The sequence below is a fragment of the Acipenser ruthenus genome, chromosome 59, assembly GCF_902713425.1.
Source record: "Acipenser ruthenus chromosome 59, fAciRut3.2 maternal haplotype, whole genome shotgun sequence".
Taxonomy (NCBI): Eukaryota; Metazoa; Chordata; class Actinopteri; order Acipenseriformes; family Acipenseridae; genus Acipenser; species Acipenser ruthenus.
Window position 1 is genome coordinate 751,612 of NC_081247.1, and position 22,209 is coordinate 773,820.

The window sequence follows — 22,209 nt, forward strand, 5'->3', positions numbered from 1 at the left end:
TAACAGAAGAAACGTATTTATTGTTTGCTGTTGTCGTCAGACTTTGGATTATAAATAAGCCATCATTTCAGCAGGACTTTGTTGTGCGTCCTTGTCTTGAGCACTGCATCACCTCTACACCTGCGCACTGCAGACCACTTTGTCACAAGTCCATGTTATAAAAAGCCTCACCATGATCTACAATAGGGAGTAAAGACATTTGAACTTAAGCAATATTTGGTGGAATGTGTAAAATAAGATGCTGATAATAATTATCTCTAATGTCACACTTTTCAATTATTGTTCCATCCCCAGTCTGTATACAAAATAGGAAAGAGCATACAGTTAACAAAATACCATTTACAAAAATAACGCGTTTACCAAAATGCATGGCTCTTTTATATAAGGCAATGAGAGATCAAATTCAATAAGATTCACTGGTTGGTTAGCTTTACATCCTTTATTCTGTATACACCCCACCTGCCCCCCTTTCTCTCAGATGGAGTAGTTCATAGTGGTGTAAGATACACCAATGTCACGATACGTATCACGATATGCGGACCACGACACAATATGTCACTATATTTTTTTTAAAAATTAAGTCATAGAGCTAGATAATAAGGTATTTAACCCCCACTCTCCTCTCAGATGGTATGGCCCAGACATAAGGCTCCTCCTCCTCTGTGATGGTCTCCCCTATCTGTCTCCCTCTCTCTCTCTCCTATATGTGCTTCAATATAATTTTTACACAGTATATTATTATTAGTTACCCCCTCTGCCTCCTCTCAGATGGTGTGGTCCAGTACCAGGTCCTGCCCCCCCTTTCTCTCTCTCTCTCTCTCTCTCTCTCTCTCTCTCTCTCTCTCTCTCTCTCTCTCTCTCTCTCTCTCTCTCTGCAGTGAACATTTCGGTATGTGTTTGATTGATGTATGTACTGTATTATCTCTAACACCCCCTTTGTCTCTTCTCAGATGGTGTGGTCCAGTCCCGGGCCCCGCCCTTGTCTCCTCCCCCCTATGTTGTGGTTCTGATCTCGTGTTCCGGCGTCTTCTCATTCGTCCTTCTGCTGCTGGCCTGTATGTGCTGCAAGAGAGGAGGCGGCTTCAATGTAAATATATACTGTGTGTGTGTGTGTCTGTGTGTCTGTTTTACTGCTTTTCCACTGGGGCACTGAGCCGCGAGGGCCCCGGGCCCCAGACCCTCATGGTACGGGGCGGTTTACACTGGCACACTGAGCCGCGAGGGCCCCGGGCCCCAGACCCTCATGGTACGGAGGGGTTTCCACTGGCACACTGAGCCGCGAGGGCCCCGTGCCCCAGACCCTCATGGTACGGAGGGGTTTCCACTGGTGCACTGAGTCGTGAGGGCCCCGGGCCCCAGACCCTCACGGTACGGGGGGGGTTCCACTGGCGCACTGAGCCGCGAGGGCCCCGGGCCCCAGACCCTCATGGTACGGAGGGGTTTCCACTGGCACACTGAGCTGCGAGGGCCCCGTGCCCCAGACCCTCATGGTACGGAGGGGTTTCCACTGGCACACAGCCGCGAGGGCCCCGGGCCCCAGACCCTCATGGTACGGAGGGGTTTCCACTGGCACACTGAGCCGCGAGGGCCCCGGGCCCCAGACCCTCATGGTACGGAGGGGGGTTATTTGTCAAGCTGAGGGAGAACCAAACCACGTAAATGTAGAAATGTACACATTTTATTGCTTTATTTTAAATTTGAATGATCATTCATGGTATACAGTTTTTATTCACCATAGGAGGATGTCCCAGTAAACCTTATACCACGAAATAATCAGTTAGCATTTAGCATCCTCTCTCTCTATATATATCGCATTATGGGTAATCAAGCTATGCAAACATCAGCATTACAAGAGCCAATCAAATCACTTGAAAATCACCAAAAAGCTACAGCAACTGCAAATATGATTCACCCTGTTCGGGGTTCATCAGTGCAGCGCAACTGTACTTTCACTAGTGAAAAGCTCAGGAGAGTAAGTAAATACAAGTAGCTTTCGAGTTAAGGTGGGAGAAAACAGTACGTATATATTTATGGGTAATCGAGATATGCAAATGTCAGCATTACAAGAGCCAATCAAATCGCGTGAAAGTCACCAAAACGCTTTAAAACGCCGTGACTGTAGAAGTCTTTTGGTGACTTTCACGTGATTTGATTGGCTCTTGTAATACTCACATTTGCATATCTTGATTACCCATAATCCTATAGTTACTGCCGTTACTGCTTTCTCCCTCCTTAACTCAAAAGCTACTTGTATTTATATATCTAAATCAATATATATATATAATGATAATCCCATGTGTGTGTGTGTCTGACTCTCCTCTGATAATCCCATGTGTGTGTGTGAGTGTCTGTCTCTCCTCTGATAATCCCATGTGTGTGTGTGTCTGTCTCTCCTCTGATAATCCCATGTGTGTGTGTGACTCTCTCTATGATAATCCCATGTGTGTGTGTGTGTGTCTGTCTCTCCTCTGATAATCCCATGTGTGTGTGTGACTCTCTCTATGATAATCCCATGTGTCTGTGTGTGTGTCTGTCTCTCCTCTGATAATCCCATGTGTGTGTGTGTCTGACTCTCCTCTGATAATCCCATGTGTGTGTGTGTCTGACTCTCCTCTGATAATCCCATGTGTGTGTGTGTGTCTGTCTCTCCTCTGATAATCCCATGTGTGTGTGTCTGACTCTCCTCTGATAATCCCATGTGTGTGTGTCTGTCTCTCCTCTGATAATCCCGTGTGTGTGTGTCTGACTCTCCTCTGATAATCCCATGTGTGTGTGTCTGACTCTCCTCTGATAATCCCATGTGTGTGTGTGTGTGTCTGTCTCTCCTCTGATAATCCCATGTGTGTGTGTCTGTCTCTCCTCTGATAATCCCATGTGTGTGTGTCTGTCTCTCCTCTGATAATCCCGTGTGTGTGTGTCTGACTCTCCTCTGATAATCCCATGTGTGTGTGTCTGACTCTCCTCTGATAATCCCATGTGTGTGTGTGTGTGTCTGTCTCTCCTCTGATAATCCCATGTGTGTGTGTGTGTCTGACTCTCCTCTGATAATCCCATGTGTGTGTGTGTATGTCTGTCTCTCCTCTGATAATCCCATGTGTGTGTGTGTCTGTCTCTCCTCTGATAATCCCATGTGTGCGTGTGTCTGACTCTCCTCTGATAATCCCATGTGTGCGTGTGTCTGACTCTCCTCTGATAATCCCATGTGTGTGTGTGTCTGACTCTCCTCTGGTAATCCCATGTGTGTGTGTGTGTCTCTCCTCTGATAATCCCATGTGTGTGTGTGTCTGACTCTCCTCTGATAATCCCGTGTGTGTGTGCCTGTCTCTCCTCTCTCCCTCGCTCCAGGAGTTTGATAACACCGAGGGAGAGGAGTGTTCTGGGGGGGAGGGCAGCCCTGCTGCAGAGGATAGCAGCTCCTCCCAGTCTCTCCCCGAGGTCTACATCCTTCCACTGAGCCAGGCCAACCACCCCTCCATCCAGAAAGGTAACCCTCTCACAACAAGTACAATCACAGCAGCATGGCTTGCTGAAATTGAAATTACAATCGCAATGCTATTTTGTAAATTAGTTTCATCTTCTCATCCATGCTTTATTTGCTGTACTCTATGAATGCCCACGGAGTATCTTCTAGTCTATATATAAACTATACAAACTCCTGGCTAGCACTGAATATACCACGTATGAGATTGTGTGCAGCTGTGGCCAGAGGTTTTGCATCACCTAGAATTTTACGATTGAGAAATCATCATAATAATAATTTAAAAAAAAACATAATTTAGACATTTTATTAAACATCATGTAATCAAAGAAACTACAAAATTATATCCCAGAAAGTTTAGTGGAAGCCTTAATAGTAATACAGTATTTCATGTTAGATTTTTAGATTTTCATCAGTTTTTCGTTAATATAGAAAACTACAAAGCAGTGTGCAATTCACTATGTTAGCGTGACATTATTCAGCAGGTTTCGTTCGACTTGATGATTAAAATGTGTTGATTCTATAGGGTGATGCGGCTCTTTTGCCAGAGCGGTCCATGTGATGAGATTGTTCTCCCGTGCAGAGTCTCTTCTGTAACGAGAGCGCTGTGTTTGTGTCTCTCCTGTTCAGGTGGGGGCCCGCAAGGGTTCAGTCGTCAGAACCTGAGCTACCTGCAGGAGATTGGGAACGGCTGGTTTGGGAAGGTAAGGGGACTGGAGAGGAGTCCCACTGTTCTAGTGTTGAAGTGTTAGTACTGTCATGCAGGTCGTTTTACTATTAACTGAGGCGAGGGTGAAATGCATCCACATGACAGCATTATATTGCAGTGATGAAGGAAGGTTTATTTCCAGACAGGATGGTGATAGTACAGTACCTCTCAGGCAATAATGTGTTGCTCCAACTCCAGTGCAGAATGAGTGTGTGGTCACCGTCCGAGACCCGAGCCTGCGAGCAATCAAATAACTACCCCAGACTTACGAACTTACAAACTGACCGTCCCATTTTCAGTATGCAAATCACTCAACCATGCGTGCAATGCAACCAGATAGGAGCTCCTATAAGATGGTCATGGATAAGGCAAAATTTCTGTACTAACAAACGTATCCAGAAAGGCAGATTTCAAAGCAGGTACGAACAATTTTTGTTTTCAAGCCAAAAGAGGCTGAATGACCGAGCAAGCTGCCTGCATGCATTTGGTTTAAAAACAAGCACTATGTTAACCCAGGTTTTCTTGGACGCTTATATCTGTTTTTGCTAGTTACAATTTCAACTGTAACTTAAATGTAGCCTTTTCCCATTTATAGTGCAGTTTTAAAGACTTTAGAATCATAACTGTATGAGTGTTGCATTACTGGGCAGTGTCATTGTATTATTCTCCAGATTGAGGCCGTAGATAGCAGGTGTGCACCTTTATTATAACTATTGAAAACTCAGACATGCCAGACTTACGAACAACCTCCATTCCCAAGGTGTTCGTAACTGTGAAGTTGTACTGTATAACCAGGAAAAGTGTTCCTCTTTATTCTCTCCACTGTATCTGTCAATAACTGATCGTACAGTTGGGTAACAGGCATTACTGCCAGGTTCAGCACAATATTATTAATTTCTTAGCAGATGCCCTTATCCAGGGCGACTTACAATTGTTACAAGATATTACATTATTTTTGCATACAATTACCCATTTATACAGTTGGGTTTTTACTGGAGCAATCTAGGTAAAGTACCTTGCTCAAGGGTACAGCAGCAGTGTCCCCCACCGGGGATTGAACCCACGACCCTCTGGTCAAGAGTCCAGGACCCTAACCACTACTCCACACTGCTCCCCAATAACAATGCCTTACCTCTTATCAGCACCAGCAATTTTGGCTCCTATTCTGAAAAATGCAAGGGCTGCTTAAAAACTTAAGGACCTCTGTTTCCCCCCCTCCCTCTCCCTTTCTCCTCTCAGAACCAAGACTTCTCCCCTGACTATTGCGAAGGGTCTCTCTCTCTTCTTCTCTCTCTCTCTCTCTCTCTCTCTCTCTCTCTCTCTCTCCTCCCTCTCCTCTCCCTCTCCCTCCTCTCCCTCTCCCTCTCCCTCTCTCTCTCTCTCTCTCTCTCTCTCTCTCTCTCTCTCTCTCTCTCCTCTCCCTCTCCCTCTCCCTCTCCTCTCTCCTCTCCCTCTCCCTCTCTCTCTCTCTCTCTCTCTCTCCCCCCCTCTCCCTCTCTCTCTCTCTCTCTCTCTCTCTCTCTCTCTCTCTCTCTGTCCCTGCCTCACTCCTCTCTTCTCTCCTCTCTAGGTGATCTTGTCTGAGATGTTCTCCGAGCCCAGCCCAGCCCAGGCTGTGGTGAAGGAGCTCAGAGTGAACGCTGGCCCCCTGGAGCAGAGGAAGTTCCTGACTGAGGCCCAGCCCTACCGGTGAGTGAGTGCGCTGTCATGCCAACACTAAGACAGGAGACTATATATATATATGTAACTATATATATATATGTATATATGTAGTGAGAAAGTGTAGTCCTGGGGAGCAAAGGACTACATCTCCTAGAAGGTCACAGGCTGAAAAGCCTTAATATGTTTAATTGTATTATTATTTAATTATCCCCTGCACCTTCATTTTTGTTTTATTTTTGTTATTAAAAATAGCATGTGTAGCAGGTTTGACTGTATATGTACAGCTCTGGCCAAAGGTTTTGCATCACCTAGAATTTTAGGATGGAAAACTACAAAGCAGTATGTAATTCAATATGCTAACGTAACATCATTCAGCAGGTTTCATTCGACTTTATGAAGCAAAATGAGTTAATTCTGTAGGGTGAATCTAGACTTTTGGCCACAGCTGTATGTACGTGTATGTCAGTAACATACCGACCCCTCTCAGGTGTGAACCCGCCCCTGTGCTGGGTGCACTGTAACATCACGTGTGTCTCTCCTTCCTCCCAGAAACCTCCAGCACCCCAACATTCTGCAGTGTCTGGGCCTGTGCAGTGAGACCCTCCCCTTCCTGCTGGTCATGGAATTCTGTCAGCTGGTGAGTGACACTGTCTGCATTAGGAGCACTGTGAGAGATGAGCATTGATAAATACACAGCACTGTGAGAGATGAGCATTGATCATCTACCCCAGTATAGGAACACAGCACTGTGAGAGATGAGCATTGATCATCTACCCCAGTATAGGAACACAGCACTGTGAGAGATGAGCATTGATCATCTACCCCAGTATAGGAACACAGCACTGTGAGAGATGAGCATTGATCATCTACCCCAGTATAGGAACACAGCACTGTGAGAGATGAGCATTGATCATCTACCCCAGTATAAAAACACACCATCTAATGGATGCATTTTAAATTATGCCTCACCTTGCCTGCTGTGCACACAGGGCGATGCTTGTGGAACCACCCTATGATTCACAATTTGCATTAATTTGCTTCTGTTTAAAAAAAAAAGTTTGAACTGCAACCTCCTTATTGAGGACAAAAACTAAAAATACAAAAACTAAAAATACTAACACTAGCACTTCTAATCATTTATCTTGTGATCTCAATATAACACATTTCTTTTTTTTTCCCCACTGTCCTTAATGAACCACCGCATAAGAAATGCCACTGGAATAACACCTGAATATCTTCTGCACTTCCTTTGTGCTCTGAAGTAACATTCAGTATATTTACAATGAAGTACGTGCCATGCAGACCTCTCGCTTGCATTCCAGTTCGACAGTATAGCGACGGTGCTGTGTGCCAGACAGTGCTGGACAGACACAGGTTTGACATTGTCCTCTCGTCCTCGCAGGGTGATTTGAAGCGCTATCTCCGAGCGCAGAGGAAATCCGACGGCATGACCCCTGACCTTTTGACCTGTAACCTGGCGACATTACAGCGCATGGCCTTTGAAATTACATCAGGCCTTTTACACCTGCACCAGAACAACTACATTCACAGGTACTGTGTGTACACCTTGACCAGAGCAGCTGCACACACAGCTACTGTCTGCACCAGAACAACTACATTCACAGGTACTGTGTGTACACCTTGACCAGAGCAGCTGCACACACAGCTACTGTCTGTCTGTCTGTCTGTACACTGTCTTAAACACTTACATTCGTAGTCTTTCGGTCTCTCCCTAGTCCCCCCTCCCTTATCTCTCTCTCTCTCTCTCTCTCTCTCTCTCTCTCTCTCTCTCTCTCTCTCTCTCTCTCTCTCTCTCTCCCTTTCTCTCTCTCTCTCTCTCTCTTTCAGTGACCTGGCCCTCCGAAACTGTCTACTGACCTCTGACCTCACAGTCCGCATCGGAGATTATGGGCTGTCACACAATCACTACAAGGTACTGTCTGTTTGTCTTTCTGTCTCTCTGTCTGTCCTTCTGTATATATTTGAATGTATTTCCACTTTTCCCCCAAAGTTTGAGGATTTAAAAAAAATATAACTACCTAAGGCTAGGCAATGTTCTATTGTACTGTGTGGGTGTGTACTCTGCTGGTCCATGCTGTATTACACTGTGTAGGTGTGCTCTCTGCTGGTCCATGCTGTATTACACTGTGTGGGTGTGCTCTCTGCTGGTCCGTGCTGTATTACACTGTGTGGATGTGCTCTCTGCTGGTCCGTGCTGTATTACACTGTGTGGGTGTGCTCTCTGCTGGTCCATGCTGTATTACACTGTGTAGGTGTGCTCTCTGCTGGTCCGTGCTGTATTACACTGTGTGGGTGTGCTCTCTGCTGGTCCATGCTGTATTACACTGTGTGGGTGTGCTCTCTGCTGCTCCATGCTGTATTACACTGTGTGGGTGTGCTCTCTGCTGGTCCATGCTGTATTACACTGTGTGGATGTGCTCTCTGCTGCTCCGTGCTGTATTACACTGTGTGGGTGTGCTCTCTGCTGGTCCATGCTGTATTACACTGTGTGGATGTGCTCTCTGCTGGTCCATGCTGTATTACACTGTGTGGGTGTGCTCTCTGCTGGTCCGTGCTGTGTTACACTGTGTGGATGTGCTCTCTGCTGGTCCATGCTGTATTACACTGTGTGGGTGTGCTCTCTGCTGGTCCATGCTGTATTACACTGTGTGGGTGTGCTCTCTGCTGGTCCGTGCTGTATTACACTGTGTGGGTGTGCTCTGCTGGTCCATGCTGTATTACACTGTGTGGATGTGCTCTCTGCTGGTCCATGCTGTATTACACTGTGTGGGTGTGCTCTCTGCTGGTCCATGCTGTATTACACTGTGTGGGTGTGCTCTGCTGGTCCATGCTGTATTACACTGTGTGGATGTGCTCTCTGCTGGTCCATGCTGTATTACACTGTGTGGGTGTGCTCTCTGCTGGTCCATGCTGTGTTACACTGTGTGGATGTGCTCTCTGCTGGTCCATGCTGTATTACACTGTGTGGATGTGCTCTCTGCTGGTCCATGCTGTATTACACTGTGTGGGTGTGCTCTCTGCTGGTCCATGCTGTATTACACTGTGTGGGTGTGCTCTCTGCTGGTCCATGCTGTATTACACTGTGTGGGTGTGCTCTCTGCTGGTCCATGCTGTATTACACTGTGTGGGTGTGCTCTCTGCTGGTCCATGCTGTATTACACTGTGTGGATGTGCTCTCTGCTGGTCCATGCTGTATTACACTGTGTGGGTGTGCTCTCTGCTGGTCCATGCTGTATTACACTGTGTGGGTGTGCTCTCTGCTGGTCCATGCTGTATTACACTGTGTGGGTGTGCTCTCTGCTGGTCCGTGCTGTATTACACTGTGTGGGTGTGCTCTCTGCTGGTCCATGCTGTATTACACTGTGTGGGTGTGCTCTCTGCTGGTCCATGCTGTATTACACTGTGTGGGTGTGCTCTCTGCTGGTCCATGCTGTATTACACTGTGTGGATGTGCTCTCTGCTGGTCCATGCTGTATTACACTGTGTGGGTGTGCTCTCTGCTGGTCCGTGCTGTGTTACACTGTGTGGATGTGCTCTCTGCTGGTCCATGCTGTATTACACTGTGTGGGTGTGCTCTCTGCTGGTCCATGCTGTATTACACTGTGTGGGTGTGCTCTCTGCTGGTCCGTGCTGTATTACACTGTGTGGGTGTGCTCTGCTGGTCCATGCTGTATTACACTGTGTGGATGTGCTCTCTGCTGGTCCATGCTGTATTACACTGTGTGGGTGTGCTCTCTGCTGGTCCATGCTGTATTACACTGTGTGGGTGTGCTCTGCTGGTCCATGCTGTATTACACTGTGTGGGTGTGCTCTCTGCTGGTCCGTGCTGTGTTACACTGTGTGGATGTGCTCTCTGCTGGTCCATGCTGTGTTACACTGTGTGGATGTGCTCTCTGCTGGTCCATGCTGTATTACACTGTGTGGATGTGCTCTCTGCTGGTCCATGCTGTATTACACTGTGTGGGTGTGCTCTCTGCTGGTCCATGCTGTATTACACTGTGTGGGTGTGCTCTCTGCTGGTCCATGCTGTATTACACTGTGTGGGTGTGCTCTCTGCTGGTCCATGCTGTATTACACTGTGTGGGTGTGCTCTCTGCTGGTCCATGCTGTATTACACTGTGTGGGTGTGCTCTCTGCTGGTCCGTGCTGTATTACACTGTGTGGGTGTGCTCTCTGCTGGTCCGTGCTGTATTACACTGTGTGGGTGTGTACTCTGCTGGTCCATGCTGTATTACACTGTGTGGGTGTGCTCTCTGCTGGTCCATGCTGTATTACACTGTGTGGGTGTGCTCTCTGCTGGTCCATGCTGTATTACACTGTGTGGGTGTGCTCTCTGCTGGTCCATGCTGTATTACACTGTGTGGGTGTGCTCTCTGCTGGTCCATGCTGTATTACACTGTGTGGATGTGCTCTCTGCTGGTCCATGCTGTATTACACTGTGTGGATGTGCACTCTGCTGGTCCATGCTGTATTACACTGTGTGGGTGTGCTCTCTGCTGGTCCATGCTGTATTACACTGTGTGGGTGTGCTCTCTGCTGGTCCATGCTGTATTACACTGTGTGGGTGTGCTCTCTGCTGGTCCATGCTGTATTACACTGTGTGGGTGTGCTCTCTGCTGGTCCATGCTGTATTACACTGTGTGGGTGTGCTCTCTGCTGGTCCGTGCTGTATTACACTGTGTGGGTGTGCTCTCTGCTGGTCCGTGCTGTATTACACTGTGTGGGTGTGTACTCTGCTGGTCCATGCTGTATTACACTGTGTGGGTGTGCTCTCTGCTGGTCCATGCTGTATTACACTGTGTGGGTGTGCTCTCTGCTGGTCCATGCTGTATTACACTGTGTGGATGTGCTCTCTGCTGGTCCATGCTGTATTACACTGTGTGGGTGTGCTCTCTGCTGGTCCATGCTGTATTACACTGTGTGGGTGTGCTCTCTGCTGGTCCGTGCTGTATTACACTGTGTGGGTGTGCTCTCTGCTGGTCCATGCTGTATTACACTGTGTGGGTGTGCTCTCTGCTTGTCCATGCTGTATTACACTGTGTGGGTGTGCTCTCTGCTGGTCCATGCTGTATTACACTGTGTGGATGTGCTCTCTGCTGGTCCATGCTGTATTACACTGTGTGGGTGTGCTCTCTGCTGGTCCATGCTGTATTACACTGTGTGGGTGTGCTCTCTGCTGGTCCATGCTGTATTACACTGTGTGGGTGTGCTCTCTGCTGGTCCATGCTGTATTACACTGTGTGGATGTGCTCTCTGCTGGTCCATGCTGTATTACACTGTGTGGGTGTGCTCTCTGCTGGTCCATGCTGTATTACACTGTGTGGGTGTGCTCTCTGCTGGTCCATGCTGTATTACACCGTGTGGGTGTGCTCTCTGCTGGTCCATGCTGTATTACACTGTGTGGGTGTGCTCTCTGCTGGTCCATGCTGTATTACACTGTGTGGGTGTGCTCTCTGCTGGTCCATGCTGTATTACACTGTGTGGGTGTGCTCTCTGCTGGTCCATGCTGTATTACACTGTGTGGGTGTGCTCTCTGCTGGTCCATGCTGTATTACACTGTGTGGGTGTGCTCTCTGCTGGTCCATGCTGTATTACACTGTGTGGGTGTGCTCTCTGGTGGTCCATGCTGTATTACACTGTGTGGGTGTGCTCTCTGCTGGTCCGTGCTGTATTACACTGTGTGGGTGTGCTCTCTGCTGGTCCATGCTGTATTACACTGTGTGGGTGTGCTCTCTGCTGGTCCATGCTGTATTACACTGTGTGGGTGTGCTCTCTGCTGGTCCGTGCTGTATTACACTGTGTGGGTGTGCTCTCTGCTGGTCCGTGCTGTATTACACTGTGTGGGTGTGCTCTCTGCTGGTCCATGCTGTATTACACTGTGTGGGTGTGTACTCTGCTGGTCCGTGCTGTATTACACTGTGTGGGTGTGCTCTCTGCTGGTCCATGCTGTATTACACTGTGTGGGTGTGCTCTCTGCTGGTCCGTGCTGTATTACACTGTGTGGATGTGCTGTATTACACTGTGTGGGTGTGCTCTCTGCTGGTCCGTGCTGTATTACACTGTGTGGGTGTGCTCTCTGCTGGTCCGTGCTGTATTACACTGTGTGGGTGTGCTCTCTGCTGGTCCATGCTGTATTACACTGTGTGGGTGTGCTCTCTGCTGGTCCATGCTGTATTACACTGTGTGGGTGTGCTCTCTGCTGGTCCATGCTGTATTACACTGTGTGGATGTGCTCTCTGCTGGTCCATGCTGTATTACACTGTGTGGGTGTGCTCTCTGCTGGTCCATGCTGTATTACACTGTGTGGGTGTGATCTCTGCTGGTCCATGCTGTATTACACTGTGTGGGTGTGCTCTCTGCTGGTCCATGCTGTGTTACACTGTGTGGGTGTGCTCTCTGCTGGTCCGTGCTGTATTACACTGTGTGGGTGTGCTCTCTGCTGGTCCGTGCTGTATTACACTGTGTGGATGTGCTCTCTGCTGGTCCATGCTGTATTACACTGTGTGGGTGTGCTCTCTGCTGGTCCGTGCTGTATTACACTGTGTGGGTGTGCTCTCTGCTGGTCCATGCTGTATTACACTGTGTGGATGTGCTCTCTGCTGGTCCATGCTGTATTACACTGTGTGGGTGTGCTCTCTGCTGGTCCATGCTGTATTACACTGTGTGGGTGTGCTCTCTGCTGGTCCATGCTGTATTACACCGTGTGGGTGTGCTCTCTGCTGGTCCATGCTGTATTACACCGTGTGGGTGTGCTCTCTGCTGGTCCATGCTGTATTACACTGTGTGGGTGTGCTCTCTGCTGGTCCATGCTGTATTACACTGTGTGGGTGTGCTCTCTGCTGGTCCATGCTGTATTACACTGTGTGGGTGTGCTCTCTGCTGGTCCATGCTGTATTACACTGTGTGGGTGTGCTCTCTGCTGGTCCATGCTGTATTACACTGTGTGGGTGTGCTCTCTGGTGGTCCATGCTGTATTACACTGTGTGGGTGTGCTCTCTGCTGGTCCGTGCTGTATTACACTGTGTGGGTGTGCTCTCTGCTGGTCCATGCTGTATTACACTGTGTGGGTGTGCTCTCTGCTGGTCCATGCTGTATTACACTGTGTGGGTGTGCTCTCTGCTGGTCCGTGCTGTATTACACTGTGTGGGTGTGCTCTCTGCTGGTCCGTGCTGTATTACACTGTGTGGGTGTGCTCTCTGCTGGTCCATGCTGTATTACACTGTGTGGGTGTGTACTCTGCTGGTCCGTGCTGTATTACACTGTGTGGGTGTGCTCTCTGCTGGTCCATGCTGTATTACACTGTGTGGGTGTGCTCTCTGCTGGTCCGTGCTGTATTACACTGTGTGGATGTGCTGTATTACACTGTGTGGGTGTGCTCTCTGCTGGTCCGTGCTGTATTACACTGTGTGGGTGTGCTCTCTGCTGGTCCGTGCTGTATTACACTGTGTGGGTGTGCTCTCTGCTGGTCCATGCTGTATTACACTGTGTGGGTGTGCTCTCTGCTGGTCCATGCTGTATTACACTGTGTGGGTGTGCTCTCTGCTGGTCCATGCTGTATTACACTGTGTGGATGTGCTCTCTGCTGGTCCATGCTGTATTACACTGTGTGGGTGTGCTCTCTGCTGGTCCATGCTGTATTACACTGTGTGGGTGTGATCTCTGCTGGTCCATGCTGTATTACACTGTGTGGGTGTGCTCTCTGCTGGTCCATGCTGTGTTACACTGTGTGGGTGTGCTCTCTGCTGGTCCGTGCTGTATTACACTGTGTGGGTGTGCTCTCTGCTGGTCCGTGCTGTATTACACTGTGTGGATGTGCTCTCTGCTGGTCCATGCTGTATTACACTGTGTGGGTGTGCTCTCTGCTGGTCCGTGCTGTATTACACTGTGTGGGTGTGCTCTCTGCTGGTCCATGCTGTATTACACTGTGTGGATGTGATCTCTGCTGGTCCATGCTGTATTACACTGTGTGGGTGTGCTCTCTGCTGGTCCATGCTGTATTACACTGTGTGGATGTGCTCTCTGCTGCTCCATGCTGTATTACACTGTGTGGGTGTGCTCTCTGCTGGTCCGTGCTGTATCATGTCAATGCTGTTTCCTTGCTTGTCTATCCAGGAGGATTACTACCTGACCCCTGACAAGCTCTGGATTCCTCTGCGCTGGGTGGCCCCTGAGCTGCTGGACGAGCTCCACGGGAATCTGCTGGTCATCGATCAGAGCAAAGCGAGCAACGTGTGGTGAGTGCGCCGCGGAGTTAACCCTTTCACTGCTCCCTCTAAGGCCAGGGGACCAGCCACATACAGCACTCTCTGTGGGACAAATACTCTAATATTCACACTAACACTGCTGGACATGTATTCAGTTGCAAAAGTGACCGTGTTCACATTGACTTTTCTCTGTTGTTACTTTGGTTCATAGGTGTGGTGTTCCTAACTGTGAGGTTCTACTGCATATTATGTTCTATAGTATAAAACAATCCACTGTTTTCTATATAATACACAACCTGTCTGCTTATTTGCAATATAATGTGACCAAAAGATTTGCATCACCCTACAGAATGAACCGATAGTGCTTCATAAAGTCGAATGAAACCTGCTGAATAATGTTACCTTAACATATTTCATTTTATGTTAATTGTCCTGTATACTTAACAAAAAACTGACACAAATTGAAAAATGTGCCATTTCCAAATCGAACTCTACTGCTGAACTACTATTATGAGTTCCGATAGACTTTTGCAATATTATGTTGTAGTTTCTTTGATTACATGATGTTAAATAAAAGATCTAAATTCTGTTCCTATAGTTTTTTTTTTTTAATTATGTCTCAATCCTAAAATTCTAGGTGATGCTAAACTTTTGGCCCCAGCTGTTTGTTTATGTGTTCGGTGACTACCTCTAATTATTATTATTGTTATTATTATTATTATTATTATTATTATTATTATTATTATTATTATTTATTTATTAGCAGACACCCTTATCCAGGGCGACTTACAGTCGTAAGCAAATACATTTCAAGAATCACAGTACAAGTAATAATACAATTAAGAGCAAGATAAATACAATGACTTTGGTTCTAGCAAGTACAAGTATGACAAAATAAGGGTGTATTTCAAATTAAGGGTGTATTTCTCGCGCACGTTTTTCTGTGTCAGGCCTGCAAGCGAAGCAACTTGATTAGAGGGGGCCAGTGAACACTTATAAACATATTATAAGTCATTAAATCTAAATTAAAAAAAACAGGTGAAAAGCTGATATTAACATGTTTCATCTGTTTGTATAGAACCAGTTAGAATGTCTTGTCTGAGCTCTACACTGTCAGTGTAATTATAAGTGGAGCCGCGGTTAACAGGTTCTAATGGCAGTGTGATTTCTAATACACCACCTCTATACTGCACCCACTGTTCTCTGTGAACACATCCCCAGTACCTGCACGGCTGCTGTTTGTGTGATTGCAGGTCTCTCGGGGTGACGATCTGGGAGCTGCTTGAATTCGGAGCGCAGCCTCACAGGCACCTCTCAGACGAAGAGGTCCTAACGTTCGTCATCAAAGAGAGGCAGATCAAACTAGCCAAGCCCCGGCTCAAACTGGCCCACTCAGACTACTGGTGAGTAGACAACGCCTCTCTCCCGTCCCTCAGCTAAATACGATTGATATCTACACTACAGGTCTTCACGGGTCCGGGCGGACCCAAGCACCCCAGACCCGACCCGTACCTGGACGGGTTTCAGGTAGATAATTGTTCTGAAGAACTCGGGTCGGGTCTATTTAATGAATGGTAGCATCTTACAGTGTATTCCGTCTTCATAAAAGCTGGCTTTACTGTTAAAGAAAGGTGATTTTCTTTGATAATATATATATATTTTTTTGTACTGTTGATTAACTTCTGACAGTTGCATTATTTGGAGAAGTTCAGGCTAGCAGCGAGGCTGCTTTTAGTATTGCCGGTCGTACCCCGGAGAACCGGCGCGCTCCTCTAGGAACAGCATGTCTAAGCGATCTCTTATTTTTGAGCAGCAATATGTAATGCAAGTATGTACAAGTATGTGTGCAAGGATTGGTTTTGTTTGGGTTTGTGTTTGTTTGATTAATTATGCCTTTCATTTTTATTTTTTAAATATTGATCCGTGTTTATTACTGTGAGTTTTACTTCGGGTCGTGTAAAAATATGATGTAGGTTCTGGGACGGATCAGGTTGTTATTTTGGACCAGTGAAGGCCTCTGATTTACAGTCTTCTGCTGTGTAGTTTGATTCTGTTCAATTAGATCTCCTCAGTAAAGAAGGTCGGTGGAGTGCCAGGAAGGGTCAAGCCTTGATGGCCGAACGACCTCTTCTAGTCGGAAACTTTTCTTATGTTGTTATGTTTGTCTGTTTGGCTTTCCAAATGATGCAGGATCTTTCTCTTCTCTCTCTTCCCCCTCTTGCTCCCTCTTTCCCTTCTCCACCACACATTCCTCTTTCCTCATCCCTTTCTCCCTCACCCCTTCTCTCTCCTCTCTACTTATCTCCCTCACAATCTTATTCCCTCTCTCCTTTCCACTGCTTTTACTCTTGTCCCTAACCCCATTCCACCTCATCCTTTTCACCTCCCCTCTCTCTCTCTATCCCTCCCCCTCTCCCTTCATCCCACTTCCCTTACCTTCTTCCCCTGTCTCTCCTTCCCTCCTCATCCCTTCCCCTCTCTCCTTTCTCTCTCTCTCCCACATTCCCTCCCCTTACTCACTCTCATTTCCACCTTGTGCAACCTCTTTCCCTTCCTCTTCCCCTCCCATCTCCCACCTCCCTTCTCTCTTTATTCCCTTCTCCCTTCCACTCTATCTTATCCCCTTTCCCCCTCCCTCTGTCCCCTTTCCCCTCTCTCAGGTACGAGGTGATGCAGTCCTGCTGGCTGCCCTCCTCGCAGCGCCCCCCGGTGGAAGAAATCCACCTCCTCCTCTCCTCTCTCATAGCAGCAGAGCGAGGGATGGGAGCGGAGGAGGGAGTGGAGGAGAGTGACGAGAGCTTCGAGCAGCGCTGGGATTGCCTCCGAGCCTCTCCTCTGAACCGCCCGCAGCAGAACAACAACCTGAACCCCGCCTCCTTCCCCTTGCTGGAGCCCGTGGGGAGCAACACCAGTGGCCAAACTTCCGTTACGATTGACTTAGACGACATCCTGACAGTCACCGAGACCAGCAAGGGGTTAAATTTCGAGTACCTCTGGGAGCAAGCACGCCGGGGGCGAGGCCACCTCCCTAAGCCCCTCCCATTGACACACCCACTCCCCATCATAAACCCCACCCACCACGGTCAGATGACCACCAGAGCGCACAGCCGCCACAGCTTAGACACGCCCACCGTGGTGCCTGTCATCAGCGCCCGAAGCCCGTCATTGGCCAGCGAGTACTACATCCGGCTGGAAGAACACGCCCCCAACCCCAACTCCCCACCCTCCACGCACCCTAACGGACTGTCTATAGCCCCGCCTCTTCCAGAAAAGAGGCATTTTATTAAGCTGCAAACTTTCCCGTACGAGCCCCTAAGCGGTCATTTTCCTGCTCAGTCCCCACCTCACAGCGGACCGCCCTTACCTCCCCCCTTCCCACCCCCGTCTTACCCTCAGTCTACCGATTCACTGAATGCCAGGATGTTACCTGCTTCAGGTACTGCTGAGCAAGGAAGAAAACTTACAACGACAACAAACAGTGACCTAGAACTGACAGAACTGAAGACCAGAAGCAACCATCTTGGGCAGACAATGACTTCAACTGAATCAGCAAAAATACTGACCAGGAAGGCTGTCCCAGTTGAAATAATGACCAACAGTACAGTAGAAATACTGCCCTTTGGGACTGGGTCGGTCAATACAACCCCAAGAGACTATGCAATGGTCAATATAACTCCCGTCAACCAGTCTCTCTTACAAACTGAGCCTAAGCCAAGTGGACTGGTTGAAGTAATGCCCAATGAGTTGCCTTCAGAGAAAAGTGGTTGTTTGCCACCCAGTTTGCCCGAAAAGGGGCGTTTGCTTGACGGTTCTCAGCCCAAAAGTGGGTGTTTCCCGATCCACTCTCCACCCAAAACGGAGGCTGATCTTCCACAGTTGGCCCTGACCCGTCCCGCTAAATCACGCGCAGAAGTAAAAGAAGTTGTAGTTTCAGAGTTATATTTGCATTCCCGACCCCTCCCACCCCCACCCACAAACCAGCCATTACTCCCTCAATCTAAGACCGGATTGGTTGGGCAGGAAGAACACAGAAAAGGCTCGGAACCAAATTTGCCTTCCGATTGGTCAGCCAGTGGCAGCGTTCCGGAAGTTTACGACAACAAAAGTTCTACGGAAGTTTTGAAGAATTACAGAAACAGACTTCCGTCCTTCAGCGGTTCTGCCAGTCTGAGCGGCTCCTCCGAATACACAGACCCCTTAATGGGGGCGTCCATTTCGAACTTTGACCTCTTGGCTTTCCAGCGGCAACGCAGGCCTCACGCTGTCCCTCCCTCTCCCTCTCTCTCCCCTTCTCTCCCTCCTTCTTCCCTTCTTCGGACCTCTCCCCCTCTTCCTATGCCTCCCTCCACTCGTCCTCTACCTCCTCCTCTCTCCCCTTCCCTTCCTCCTCCTCTCTCCTCCCCTCCCCAGCTTCCTCCTGCCTACCAAGCTAAAATTTCACCTACAACTAATGACGCCCCTTTAAGAGTGACAACAATGCATGATAATAAAGACCAGAGCGTCAGTGAAGTAACAGCTTCCCTGGACATTGCATCTTGCCATTCTCACCTTACAGAAATTCCCAGTTGCCCTCTAAGTATAAAGCCCAGCAAGTCTGTATTGACTGAAATAATGACCACACAACAAACAACGCCCTCCCAGTCACTAATTAATGAAATAACACCTGAAAGCTCAGATATAATGTCTCTATTTACTGAATCGACTACCACAGATCCTTTATTAAAAGAAAAAATGACTTCAAGTTCACTACTGGAGGATATAGCATGCAATATCATGTCCACAGACTCTGTTTTGTCCAACAAGACTTTTTTGACAGACATGATGTCCAGCGAGTCTGACTGGATGACGTGCGACAAGACTTTTTTGACAGACGTGTCATCCAGCCAGTCCGAATGGATGGACATAATGTCCAACAAGACGTTTCTGACAGACATACCGTCCAACGACATTCCACCCGACAAGCCTGAAAGGACAGAGATTGTGTCTAGAGGTTTGACAGACATTCAGTCTCATGGTCCAGCAGGGGGTGTCCACAAGGACTTACCGTCAAGCACCCAAATAACGTCCAGAAGCTCAACAGTTTTAACATCCGCAGACACTGAACTAGAGTCAGAAATTCTCCCTAAAGAGTCTGTATTAACAGAGATAACAGCCTCCTCTCTTGTGAACGAGATGAGTCTCAGTATCCCAGTATCGACAAACACTGAGCCCACAGCCTCTGCAGAGACAGTAGTAGACACTACACTGAGAGAAATAACATCTGAAGACTTTGTAGCGACACCTAAAGAGCTTACAGATCTAACACCCTCAAATCCGCTTGCGAATGCAATGAACTTCAAAACAACACAGCACAGTTCTGTAACCGAACCCAGAGAGTTGGCAGACGTGAAACACTGTATTCACACAGATACGGGTTTGAAAGACGCTGTTCCAGAGGAGATCACAGCCTCTCAAACACACGATCCAAGCTGGGACAGACCTGCAGGGGCAGAGGCAAGGTGTCAAGGATCTGTGGAAATAATCATAACACCGTCAGGACCTGAGTCTGAAGACTCCGTATTGTCTGAAATCACTCAGAAAGAGTCTGTCATTCCGACAGACTATACACTGACAGAAGTAGCATCCAGTGATTTAGAACTGACAGCAGTTGAACAGAAAGACTGTGTATTGACAGGTGTTAATCCCAGCGAAGGTGTATTGACAGGAATTGAACCGAAAGACTGTGTATTGACAGGTGCAGAGCACCAGTATTCTCTCTCTCTGACTTCCTGCAATTCCACACTGACAGAAATTCTGCCCAGTACCCTTTTATTGACTGAGGTCGCAGCCCACACCCCTGTCTTGGCAAAATCACCACAAACAGACACTGCACTGACAGTGGCCAAGGACTCTGTAGAGGTACAGACTGGAATCACTTCTGCACACTCGGCACTGAAAGCAATGGAGCCCAATGCCGGGACAGAAGCGACTGCATTGGAAGGAACAGAACAGACCCTGGAGCTGGAAATATCCGAGCCAGAGAAGGAAACAGCGTCCGGCGATGCTTCTTTGACCGAACTATCCCTCCCGTTGAAAACAGCACTGACAGATCTGCCCCTCTCACAGATATTGCCATCAAACCAGTCTGAAACAGAGCCTGCAGACTCGCCTTACGTAACATCAAGCCACCATCCTGCCGCGGAATCTCTCGGCTTGGAAGCGACCCCATCAGAACAGTCATTAACAAAATCCCTTAACCTGTCTTTGACAGACGTAGCATTCCCTAGCTTGACTCCCTCCCAGTCCCTCCTGTTTTCGGACATCACCCCTTCAGACCAGTCCCTCTCCTTCCCAACCCCCACGGACTCCGGCTTCTCTCCTCTCTCCTCCTCCCTGGACTGCCTGACCCCTGCAGACCCCCCGGAGGGGACTGGGGGCTTCAGGATGCTGGGAGCCGACACCCCCCATCGCGACTCTGCCTATTTCTCGGATGGAGAGAACGAGACAGAAAAGGTGAGGAGTGGAGGGGTGTGGGGGCAGCAGCAGCCTCAGCAGAGAATGAGAAATGTGCCGGATGATTTCGGCCACTTAACAGACTTTAAATACTTTAAGATGGGAGAGCTCTATCTTCCAAGTCAGCCTAGGAGACTGGAAGGGATACTAGAGAACTTTGAGAGTGAGGAACTTGAAAAACAAGATCTCCGGGACTTGGAGAACGAAGAAAGCAAAGGTCTACTCCAGAACTTCCAGAACAGAAACCAGGAACCGAAAGTGCTTGGGAACTTTAAGAACACTGTAATCGAGAATGATGGTGATACTCATGCAGGGCAGGTAGTGTCTGATAAGGTCTGCAATTCAAACAAGTTAGAGACGGTAGATGATACAGTCAGAAGGAGCGCACCCCTCCAGGGGCTGCTGAATCGAGATTCAAAGAATCTCGTAGATCCTGCTTGGAATGTGCATGAGAGCTTCGAGAACAAGGGTTCTAAGTTCTGTGAGGACATGCTCCCAGAGGAAATTGAAAACACCTTAATAGCCAACTTTGTCACCAAAAGTCCGGATCCAAAAATGGAGATAAGGGATTCTAGAGTGTTAGACATCCGAGGTTCTAGAGTCTTGGAGAGCAGAGGTTCTAGACTATTGGAAGGTTACGGACAAAAACGACTTGAAGATGTTGAGCCATCTAGAGATGTCAGGAACACGGATCCTGCATTCCAAGACAGAACAGATTCCAGACAGGACTCTGACATCAGGATACCAGAACACAGCTCGCTCCAGAACTGCAGCAGTGCGTATTCTAACAACAATAGCACCAATTCTGAAACTTCAGAAGAGACTAAATACCTAGAACACAGCCCCTTCTGGAACTTTGAGAGCAAAAGTCTAGAAGTCAGCTCATTTCAGAATGCTGGTGAAAGTGAAATGAAGGATCCTCAAGATCAGAGCTTACTCGAAAACAGAGATCCAGAGCGAGATTCACTCGAGAACTTTGAAAACCTGGAGATTTTGTGTCAGAATTCACTTGAGAACTTAGAAATGATCTCTGGGACGAGAGATCCTGAATTCAAGAACAGAGATTCCAGTAGCTCAGAGATGAGGAGTCTAGAGCAGAACTTACTTGAGGGCTCTGAGAAATCACACATGAAAGAAATAGAGCTCTTTGAGAAAGGGGCTCAAAATGCCCTCCAAAACTCCAGAGATCCAAAACACGAGAGCAAAAAGATTGAAGAGAACCGGCCTGAAAATACTCAGAACTTAGAAACGCATGATTCCACCATTCGGAACACAAAGACCACGGAGCAAAGTTCACCGCCAAGATCTGAGCTGACCGGAGTGGACGACAAGAGAGGCCTTCCAGTATCAGATCAGGGATCATTGGACCGGAAGAGAGGTCAAAGGTCATTGTCCAAAAAACAGGCCAAGAATGGACTGATGATGCAGGTGAGTCCGGTATCACAGTTTATCACTGTATTTCACTGGTTACACTATTCCTTTACCATAGTCTACCATGGTTTGCCATGTGTTTTTAAATATGCTTTACCTTACCTCTCTGTGCTTTACAAAGCTTGCCTATATTTTACCATGCTTTCACTGTACTTTATTACACTTTGCTGTGCTTTTACTGTGGGGAACCTCTAATAAGGGGTTTAATCATT

The 22,209-nt window shown here is 48.0% G+C and overlaps 1 protein-coding gene across 2 annotated transcripts in view; it reads left to right on the top strand.

The window, feature by feature from the left end:
- Positions 1-22,209, top strand: part of LOC117963019 (uncharacterized) — a 42,563-nt gene that overhangs the window by 14,485 nt on the left and 5,869 nt on the right. For both annotated transcript variants that reach the window (XM_059018413.1, XM_059018414.1), the window contains 10 exons: positions 951-1,087; positions 3,346-3,484; positions 4,109-4,182; positions 5,758-5,876; positions 6,399-6,486; positions 7,252-7,400; positions 7,698-7,782; positions 13,983-14,104; positions 15,328-15,477; positions 16,735-21,994. In XM_059018413.1, coding sequence (XP_058874396.1) covers positions 951-1,087; positions 3,346-3,484; positions 4,109-4,182; positions 5,758-5,876; positions 6,399-6,486; positions 7,252-7,400; positions 7,698-7,782; positions 13,983-14,104; positions 15,328-15,477; positions 16,735-21,994 — 6,323 coding nt within the window. The remainder of the gene's footprint in view (positions 1-950; positions 1,088-3,345; positions 3,485-4,108; positions 4,183-5,757; positions 5,877-6,398; positions 6,487-7,251; positions 7,401-7,697; positions 7,783-13,982; positions 14,105-15,327; positions 15,478-16,734; positions 21,995-22,209) is intronic.